The sequence below is a fragment of the Mastomys coucha genome, unplaced genomic scaffold (genome assembly GCF_008632895.1).
Source record: "Mastomys coucha isolate ucsf_1 unplaced genomic scaffold, UCSF_Mcou_1 pScaffold20, whole genome shotgun sequence".
NCBI classification, from domain to species: Eukaryota; Metazoa; Chordata; class Mammalia; order Rodentia; family Muridae; genus Mastomys; species Mastomys coucha.
Genome location: NW_022196903.1, coordinates 65,478,311 through 65,489,288, shown reverse-complemented (window position 1 = coordinate 65,489,288; position 10,978 = coordinate 65,478,311). Strand labels below are relative to the sequence as shown.

At 41.5% G+C, this 10,978-nt stretch overlaps 1 protein-coding gene across 4 annotated transcripts in view; it reads left to right on the top strand.

The window, feature by feature from the left end:
• The first annotated feature begins 5,404 nt into the window (after positions 1 to 5,404).
• Mrpl35 (mitochondrial ribosomal protein L35) overlaps positions 5,405 to 10,978 on the top strand; it is a 35,108-nt gene continuing 29,534 nt past the window's right edge. For all 4 annotated transcript variants that reach the window (XM_031382138.1, XM_031382139.1, XM_031382140.1 and 1 more), the window contains exons 1-3: positions 5,405 to 5,505; positions 9,283 to 9,472; positions 10,395 to 10,539. In XM_031382138.1, the coding sequence (XP_031237998.1) occupies positions 5,463 to 5,505; positions 9,283 to 9,472; positions 10,395 to 10,539 (378 nt within the window). In that variant the 5' untranslated portion in view covers positions 5,405 to 5,462. The remainder of the gene's footprint in view (positions 5,506 to 9,282; positions 9,473 to 10,394; positions 10,540 to 10,978) is intronic.

Below are 10,978 nucleotides of genomic sequence, written 5' to 3'. Positions count from 1 at the left end.
TCCCAGCACTAGAGAGGCAGAGGCAGGTGGATCTCTTTGAGTTCAAGGCCAGCCTGGTCTACAGAGTTCCAGGACAGCCAGGGATACACAGAGAAACCCTGTCTCTAAATAAATAAATAAATAAATAAGAAATAAATCTTAAAGGAGATCTAATTTTTCACTATGTCCTTAAACCTTTCTTGGGGTGACGCCGCAATTAGTAAAGTTTCTGCTCTCAGACATGAGGACCTCAGTATGAATCCACATCACCCATTGGAAAAGCTGTCTTACTGGCGCGTGCGTGTGTGTGTGTGTGTGTGTGTGTGTGTGTGTGTGTGATGTGCTCATGCACATAAGTTTAAAAAATTGTCTTTTGTTTAAAAAGCTGGATCTGGGTGTAGGTGCGTAAAGACACGGTTTACCAGTTAAAAGCACTTGTTGGTCTTACAGGGCATCTGAGTTTGGTTCCCAGCACCCACCTCAGGCAGTCCCAGGATATTCTGGGGTACCTGCACAAATGTGTTGCATATATACTGTACTCAGGCACACTGCATGAGTATATATTTTTAAAAAGAAATATCTTTTGAAAGATCTTTCTGATTCTGGAGAGATCAGTCCGTGGTTAAGGACATTGGCCACTCTTTCAGAGACCAAGGTTGAGTGTCCTTTGTACAATACCACCGTACCACCCCCCCACACCATGGCTTGCAAACATCTGTAACTCCAGTTCCAGGTGATCCAGTGCCTTCTTTTGGCCTCTGTGATCCATGCATGTACATGGTGCAGACACATGTGCAGGCAAAACACCCATTCAAAAAATTAAATCTTAAAAAAAGAAAGAAATATGGATGTGATGGCACTTGTCTGTAACCCTTTTCCTGGGAAATTAAGACAGATCCCTGGAGATCCAGTCTACAATCTATGAACTTCAGAATATTTGAGAAACCTTGCCTTAAAAAGGAGAGGGAGTCGAGATGGCTCAATGGATAAGAGCTGTGATGACTAGTTTTTGTCAACTTGATACAAGGTAGAGTCACCTGGGAAGAGTGAAACTCAATTGAGTAGTTACGTCTGTCAGACTGCCCTGGGGGCATGTCTGTTTACTAATGATTAATGTGACAAGGTTTAGCCCACTACAGATGGTGCCACCCCTGGGCAGGTGGTCTTGGGTTCTATAAGAAAGAACGCTAAGGGGAATGAGGGGAGATGGAGAATTGCTCAGTCTCAAGAGCATGTACTGCTCTTGCAGATGTCCAGAGTTCAATTCTCAGCACCCACCATCAGGTGGCTTAAAATGGCCTGTAATGCCAGCTCCAGAAGTATCCAGTCAGTACCTCTGACCTCCTGTGCACACTGGCACTCACATGCGCATACCCACACATAGACACATACTCATGCATATAGTTTAAAATAATGAAGAAAAGAAAGGAAGCTAAGTAAGCCAGTAAGCATCATCCCTTTGTGGTCAATGCTACAGTTCATGTCTCCAGGTTTCTGTCTTGAGTTCCTGCCCTGACTTTCCTCCTTGATAAATCCTTTCCAAATTGTTTTTGGTCAGTGTTTTATCACAGGAACAACAAGCAAACCAGGACAAGCAAAGTAGGTCATAGAATCTATCACTCTTGCAAGGGACTCAAGTTCAGTTTTCTTTTTTATAAATAGAATTTATCTTTTATTTTCTATGCATTGGTGTTTTGTATGCATGTATGTCTATGTGATGGTGTCAGATCCCCTGGAACTGGAGTTACAGATAGTTCTGGTCCTCTGGACGACCCATCTTTCCAGCCTTCCCTCAGTTCCAGTGGCTCTGATATGCTCTTCTAGCCTCAGAGGGCATCCCCAAATGTGGTATGCACATGTATACACATAAATAATAGTACATATATACATATATATCTACACATATTTTAAAGTAAGATGGCTCAGTGAATAAAGGCACTTCTCACTAAACTTGAATTAGTTTGATCCTAGGATCCTATACAATGGAAGGCGAAAACCAACTCCTGAAAACTGACCACTAAACTTCACACATGCACACACACACACTTGCACAACATTTTAATATAATAATGATCACATGCACACCACACACAAAAAACAATATTTTTTAATGAAAAAAAAACTTAATGCCAGACAAGTTAATCACTACTTGCTAAACTCATAGGGGATTTTTGTTTTAAAATGTTACTAGATTTGGGAGTGATGGCACAAGCATATAATCCCAGCATTTTGGAGGCAGAGGCAGGACCAAAAGAATGAAAAACCAAAAATAACAAATGTTAACAGGATTATACTAACGTTGCTTGGAAAGTTTGTGTCACATAATTTCCCTATTTAAGAAAGTACATTGATGATGGATGGTAGTGGCATACGCCTTTGATCCCAGTACTCGGGAGGCAGAAGCAGGTGGATTTCTGAGTTCGAGGCCAGCCTGGTCTACAGAGTGAGTTCCAGGACAGCCAGGGCTACACAGAGAAACCCTGTCTCGGAAAAAAAAGAAAGAAAGAAAGTATATTGACTCCCTTGCCAATCAAACCACCTTTAACTGTGCTGGCAGATGGTTCAAAATAAGAGCCCTAGCAGTGCAAGACTGAACCAGGGGTATCCACCCACAAACCCAGAATTGTGGTGAAATAAGAAGCAGACAAGAAGAGCCTGAAAGTTCTTGGACCAAATAGCCTCAAATATGTAGCACAGCAGCAGAAACATCAAGCGACTTTGCATCAACAGGGTAAGGGGAATGGAATCCCAGAATTAGTCCTATGCATACATACACACACACATACACACACAGATATAAAACCCTCACACACAAAAGTTAATCCACACACATAACCCCCAGACACACAATATTTAGTAGGGGCTTTTGTTGTTTGTTTTTGAGACAATTTCTCTGTGTACCTCTGGCTATCCTGGAACTCACTCTGTAGAACAGGATGGCCTGGAACTCAGAGATCATCCTGCTTCTGCCCACTGCCTCCCTAGTGCTGAGATCAAAGGTGTGCGATACAGCCACCACCACCACCACCACCAGGCTTAATTAGTAGTTTTAAAAGAGTCTTTATGAATATCTCAATGACCTTTTACTATATATAGATGATTTTGGACTTCAAACGGTCAATGTAAGTGGAAGGCTTACATGACAACAGTGTTCTAGACTCACTACCCAATTATACAGTTCATGTCTCAGAGAAGCAAGTATAACTGTCGTAAATGTTTTTAAAATGTGATTAAGGTAATCCATGGGGAGTCCTGGGACTCATACAGAGGAGCTCATAAACTGAAAATTATTGTTGTAATGATAAAGTATTATTTGTCTTTTTATTCTGGTAATCACATAATTGTACAGAGATTATTTGATTTATTAATCTCACAAGAAATTGTATCCCAAAGTACAGAGATTATTTGATTTATTAATCTCACAAGAAATTGAATGTAGAAGCAAATTGCATAACTCAGGGATTTTTATGTTTTTGATGATTTTCTTGTTTTGCTTGTTTTAATAAATAAGGTCTCACTCTTGCCCAGACAGGCCTTTAACTAGAGGCAAGTTGTCCTGCCTCAAGTTATCAAATACTGGGATTACAGTCATGAACCACCATGTGTAGATGGGCTTTTTTGTGTATTTGGGTTTTTTTTAATGCTGGAACTTAGATTTCTCAGTTATTAGTTTTGTTTAACATTCGTGGATTTATCATTGTTATTTTAATCATGTGTGGTAAGTGGAATAACCAGGCCCTCAAGAGGTCTACTTTTCTAATCTCTTTGGATACAGAACCTTATAAGAAAGAAAAAGCATTTTGTAGATATAAGAATCTGTTGATCCTACTATTTAGGATGCAGAAGCAAAAAAGATCTCTAAGTTCAAGGACAGCCCAGGCTGACCAGGGCTACAGAGTGAGACAATGTCAACAAAAACCAACCAAACAAACGAAAACCAGAAGAATTTTTGTAGCTCAGTTATTTCAGGCATTCTTAGCATGTAGGAGTCATGAGTTAAATTCCCAGTACTAAATATAAAGTATTTTTGAAATGAGAAAACCATTTTTTATTATCTGGGTAGGCTAAGTATGATTATAAGATTGAAGGAGAATGGGAGGAATAAGACACTGTCTTTGGTAATACAAAACTGGGGGCTGGTGAGATGGCTCAGCAGTTAATAGCACTTGCCGCTCTTCCAGAGGTCCTGAGTTTAATTCCCAGATGAGGACTTACAACTACACATGGTGACTCACAACCATCTAAGGGGATCTGATGCTTTCTTCTAGCCTGTGGATGTATATGCAGCAGAGCGATAAAATTAAAAAAAAAATAGAATATAAAAGTTTTCATGAACCAAGGATTGCAGACATTTTCTAGAAACTGGAAAAAAAAGCAAGAGAAAGGACTTCTCTTCTAGAGCTTCCAGAAGGATCACAGCCTTAGTATAACTTGATTTTTAGCCCTTGGAATTTATCTTAGATCTCTGGCCTAAATTTATGTCATTTAAGTCACTGAGTTTGTGATACTTTTTGTAGCAGCAATAGGAAAAAGACAGAACTGTTTTTATTTTTCCCAATTTTAAGTTCTAGTATAACAAATACCAGTAGATATAATCCATACAAGTTAAAGCTCTCTGGAATTTTCAATAATTTTCTGAGGTCTTCAAGCCTCAACCTGCTATGGAGCTGTTATCCTAGGTGTAGCTGCCACTACTAGTTCCTCAATAGAGTGTAAGAGTCCTGAAGCCAAAAATTGAACTGCCACTCTCTAAATGAGAGTGGGGCTTTTGTTTTTCTTGTTATTTTTGGACCTTTTCCTTCCCTTTTCACCTTAATTTTTGCTTTTTAATTTTCTTTATAAGAGTCTTTACACAATCCATGCTGGCTCCGCAGCAGAGCCTGTAATCCTTGCTATCATATACTGGCATATGTATCTTATATATACTGGCACATATATCTTACTGGCATACATATATATATATAGGCACATATATCTTACTGACAGTAAAATCACTCTGAGTATAGGAGTCCCAAGTCACCTTCGGGATCTTGGGAGACCTTGTCTCAAATGGAGAAGTTTAGCTGGGGTTTAGGGGAGGGGTGTAGCTCTCACTTTTAATCCGAGGAGCAGATCTCTGTGAGTTCGAGGCCAGCCTGGTCTACAGAGCTAGTTCCAGGTCATCCAGAAAAAAAAAAAATCCAAAAACTTGTCTCAAACAAAACAAAACAAAAGCAATCAAACAAAGTTTAGACAGAACCAGTTCCAGCAAGTTTTTCTCTAACTTCCATAAGCATGTAGTGTCATGCGCGAACCCAAATATAGACGCAAAATTAATAATTAAGAAGAAAGGTGGTTTAGCGCAGAATCTAGTATAGAGCCACAGTCCAAAGAGCTTAACCTTGGCCACGCCTTTTCCCCTTAGTCCCGCCCCCTCCACGTTTCTTATCCTTTTGCTTTGTAAACTTTTAAGTCCACTACGGCCACCGTAGGCAGGCTGCAAGATGGCCGCTTCGATCTTCACGGGCGCCGTGAGAGCTGCCTCAGGTTAGTGATCTATTGGCGGCTTCACTGAAAGAGAATCGGTGCGGGAGGGAGTGGGAGTTTAGTTTGGATGTTAACGAGGAAAGAAAAACAAGATGACTTGAGGTCAGAGGTTTGTTGCGCGATACCTTGCACAGTGTAGTGTCCATGACCCGCGTTCACTGGATCCACCTTGCCCTAGGAAGCATACCCGAGACTGAGGTAGAGGAGGCGAGGGTGACACCCAAAATTCCGTTTTTGTTTTTTTGTTTGTTTGTTTGTTTTTTGTTTTGTTTTTTGTTTTTTGTTTTTCTGATTTAGAGGTTCAACCACCTCTCGCGAGTTTGACCTTGAGAGTCATATAATTTCTCTGAGTTTTTGGTACTACACCCAGTAAAATGGGGCTTCCTGCCACCTGCGGATTAAACAAGCTTGTAAGGCATCGAGTATCTGGTATCCTTGAGAACCGTGTGTAATTATCAAGAGACCGGACTAATTCGTTTTGAACTACACCTCTCTGATGGTGGCGGGGGTGGGGGATGGAATTTAGGAGTGAAGGCAGAACCAGATAGGAAACTAAAATTACTCAAGTATGGTAGGAGTGATCAGTAAGTTACTTGCACACAACTTATACTGTAGAGATGACATTTGTGGAAGAATAGACAGGACCAAGAGGGGAAAAAGTAGCCATATAAAATTTCCAGGTATTAGAGCTTAAAAATGGAACTTTTGTGAGTTATGAAATATGTATAATAAAAAGTTTGTAAGGGGACATATGTAACTAACACCAGTTCAAGACAAGCCCCTTTCCACCCCGTGTATTGCCTTGATCATTATTTGTTCTTCCCATAAGCAACTATACCTTCATCTCTCAATAGCATATTTTATCTAGTTTTGAACTTTATATTAATTTAAATACAATGTGCCTAGTTTAGTGTCTGGTTTTCATTTACTCAGAGAGGTGTGTGTGTATGAAACTTTTTGATTTCTGACTGCTATGTTTTCTTTCTTTCTTTCTTTCTTTTTTTAAGATTTCTTTATTTTATTTATGTGAGTACACTGTCACTCTCCAGATACATCAGAAGATCTCATTACAGGTGGTTGTGAGCCACCATGTGGTTGCTGGAAACTGAACTCAGGATCTCTGGGAGAGCTCTTAACTGCTAAGCCATCTCTTCACACACACACCCTTCCTCCTCCTTCTACTCCACCACCGCCATCTTTTTAATTTTTTTTTTTTTTTTAATGAGATAAGGCCTCATTATGTAGCCCAGTCTGGTCTTAAACTCTCAGTCCTCCTTAGCTTCCACATGCTGAGATTTTAAGTGCTTGGACTCCCAAACCTGCCTTTCTTCAGCACATCTTTACCTGTTGTTAGCATTGTTTCAATGTTTTCTTCCAGCTAAGCCCTCTTAATCATTTTAGTACTTTATCTCATGTAATCCTCTCCATATTTAGCTAGTTTAAAGTTGAGGAAATGAGTATTGAGAGGTTAGTAAGTTGTTCCTGTTCACACCACTATATAAATGGGAGCTGAAATTAACACGAGTCTGGTGCAAACCCTGTCACTTATTCACCACATTGCCCCATTTGTTCGTGAAATCAAACAGTGGAGTGGTCTAAGTCTTGCATGAGATTAGGTAGACTCGACTTGGTAGAGCTTTTGTTGTTGCTTTGAGAAAAGGTCTCACTACATAGCCCAGGTTAACCAGGAACATGCTGTATTAACAGTCATGTTGGTCTTGTACTTGGCATTCTCTTGCCCGTGTCCCCGGAGTGCTGGGATTGCAGGCATAGGACTCTATACCCAGATCAAATTGTTGCTGGTGCCAGTTATTTTGAGATAGTATCTCTGTAGTCCATACTAGACTTGAACTCTGGTTGCTTCAGCCTCTTGCACACTGAACTTACTGGCATATTGCCACCATACCAGGCTTGGCCTTTACTTTTTTTTAAAAGCTAACTTCGTTGAAGTACAATTTAGTATATTTGTATTTGTGGCTATGTTTGTGTGTGAGGGCACATACACATGTGTGTGCATGCAGGCACATGTCTGAGATTGCTCTTGGGAGTATTCCATCTTGTTTTTGAGCCTGGGTTTCTCTCTGGGATGTGGCTCTCACTGATTAGGAGAGGCTGGATGGGCAGCAAACCCCAGGAATCCACCTGTCTCTACCTCCCCAGGGTTGGAGTATGCTCAGCTTTTTACATGAATTCAGGACACCAAACTCAGGCATAGGAAGCACTTTAACACCTGAGTCATTTCCCTAGCTCTGAAATGCTCATTTTTGTGCATCTAGTTTAGTGACAAAATCATCACTGAATTCCAGTGATAGGATTTTCCATCTCATGGAGCATTTTTAGTGTGCATGCTCTTGAGTTTCACACTAGAGGCGCACAGAAAGTAGTAGAGAAGTAAACTGTGAGTGATTCTGATCTGCATAGTGGTCCTAGGGAAAAGGAAGATAAGGAGGATAGTTCATCTATCTCTGCCTTCTCAGCTCCACCTCTGGCTGCTCAGCTTTATTCCCTTTCTGCTGCCAGGCATCTCTGCAATGGTTGGGAAGCCACGCACAGCCTCTGGCCAGCCTGATCCTGCTGTTCCCATAGCTGTATTTATTTCAGCACCAAGGGGTTTGCTGATGTTGTTTGTTCTACCTAAAGTGGGCTCTCCTCCTTCTTGGAGGGTCTGTTTATGTTCTTGTTTTGCTTTCATTTTATTTTGTGTGTGTGCATTTATGTGGTAGTGTCCATGCCAACACACGTGCACGTGGAGGCTTGAGGTTGGCATTGAGTGTCTTCTGTGGCTCTTCAGCTTATTTTTTTGTGTTGGATCTATCTAGGAAGTACCCGTCTCTACCCTTTTTTTACCCTGGTACTGCAGTGGCACCATGTCCAACCTTTACTTGAGTACTGGGGATTCTAACTCAAGTTCTTATGCTTATATAGCAAACAGTTTACCCACTAAATCATCACGCAGCCCTTTAAAAATTATTTTTTTATTATTTTAAATTGTGTGTTCACACGCACAGACACGTGAGTTCAGGTGCTAGGGAGCCAGAGTAGGCAGATCCCTTGGAGCTGGGGCTACAGGTAGTTGTGAACCACCCGATGTGGACCTGGCAACTAAACTCAGGTCCTCTGCAAGAGCAGTATTTACTCTAACCACTGAGCCAGCTCTCCAGCCCTTTGTTGGTTTTGTTTGTGTTTTTATTTTGTTTTTCTGAGGCAGTAGCTTAAGCTGACCTCAAACTTGCTCTGTAATAGAGGATACCCTTGAATTCCTGAACTTCTCTCTCCACTTTCAAATGTTGAGATTTCAGGTGTGCATCGCATGTCCAGCAGGTTAGTTTACTATCAGGATAGAACTACCAGGCATGGAAGTGCCTACTCTGTTTTCTTCAGCAATCTTCTCTCTACTCTGTCTTTCCAGTTTTTTTGTCTCTGACCTGTCATTGCACTGAATCTGGAGGAGCTGTCTCTCCATGGTATAAAATTGGTGGAGGGCAGTTAATCTTACACATGTCTTATTCCTTACTTCTAGGCATAGAGTGTACAAATATCAATCTGGATTATATGATGGCTTTAGAATTCTAATTTTTCTAAAAACCATTGGGTATATAATAATCATTAATTTCATCATATGTAAGCTATAGGTCGATAAAGCTGGTAAAAAGCTTCCTCTGTGAATCTGGTGTCAGGAGCCTTCCGTTAGGTCTACCTTTGTTTCCATGCATTATAATATGTGGGTGTATGTGTTAAGAGTATATTCAGTGCATGTACTTCTCTCTGTCTTTGCAGGAATATTACGCCCTCTGAATGTCTTGGCATCTTCAACCTATCGGAACTGTGCCAGGAATGCCTGTCTTAATTCTGCACTGTACACCATTCATTTTAGACATATTCAGACGTCAGTTGTTTCCTCTGCTCCAAGACTTGTCACATCTGTCAGACACCTGGCATATGGGCATACTGCAACAGTCCTTAATAGGTAAAGCACACTACAATAACATATTTAAACAATATTTACACAAATTTTCTAAAATATTTGTGCCTGGGCTGGGCATGTAGCTCCGTGGTAGAGTGTTTGCCCCCAGATCTGTGAAGCCCTTTCTTCTATCTCTAGTACTGCAAAATCCATAAAATGTGTTCCAGACATCTTAGAGGTAGATAATCTCTTCCCTCCTTGCAGTTTATGGTGTACGCTTTGCCTTACTGAGGAGAAGAATATGGTTGGTATCCTAGATGCTGGCAACACAGAGCACCTCCTTTCCAACTTGCTGTGTAGCCTTAACTTGTAATTAAGCCCCTGCTTTAATCTCCCGAGTGCTAGGATTACAAGCGTGCACCACCTCGCCTAGCTTTTTAAAACATTTTACAGCACTGGGGAAGGAACCTAAGGTCTCTGTGAGCTAGTCTAGTGTGTTAGTGGTAATGTCTGCCTCCACCTTGGCCTCATTTCTGATGTTGTTTATACAGTTTCCAGAAAATGTCAGGCAAACCAGAGATCAAATGGAATGTTCAGCTTATGTGGCTCAGCTGTGTGGGAGTCAGTCAGCAGATAATCAGTTAAGCACCCTTAGGTACCCACCACTGTATTGCAGAAAGTACACAAAGATAAGCTGAAGTCCTCTACTCAGGTAGGCAGATAGATAAGAAACTGTGTGATTAAAATACGGTGGATACATTTCCTCTTAGTGGTTGAGTGGGTGGGTTTTATTTTGGGTGTTAGAGAATTGACCTTAGAGTCTTGTATGTGCTGAAGACGGGTTCTACCTTTCCCTGTGGGCACAGATTTTAGAAGGCTTGAAGTAGGAAGGTTGTCATTCTTCTTGATGTTATGTGGTGTGTTGAGAGTCAGTTCCTTGCCCTTCGATCAGTCTCTTCACTACGCTTTTAAAACTGTATTTTAGAGTGGCCACATTGGTTCCCAATGTCCTGAAGCCACCAGTCAGAGCTCTAACATACTGCAGCACACGGAAAGGCAAGAGAAAGACGGTAAAATCGGTCGTGCATCGCTTCCTCCGACTTCATTCTGGCCTTTGGCTAAGGAGAAGGGTGAGTCTCTGTGCTGGCGGGAGCCTAACCATGGCGTGCTCTCTCATCTTGCTGGTAGCTCTTCTGTGTCGTGCTGTGCTGTGGTGCTGCTTTGCAGCATCTGTCCATCCTTGTGCAGAGAAAGGGTGTGAGTGTGAGTAGAGTAAAGCACTGTTCAGAGTGGCAGGCGCAGTCACTGTGGGAAGGGCTAAGAGAGTTCTCCCCGATCTTAGAGAACTCTGTAGGTAAATGTGCATTAGATCTCAGCTCAGAGCCGGCAGTGGGGGTGCATTGAGGTATGCCAGTGAAGAGCTTTGCCTTGAAAAGATCAATTGACTTGGCTTCTTAACAAGAGCCTCCTTGGGAGGCAGAGGCAGATGGATTTCTGAGTTCGAGGCCAGCCTGTTCTACAGAGTGAGTTCTAGGACTGCCAAGGCTATACAGAGAAACCCTGTCTCAA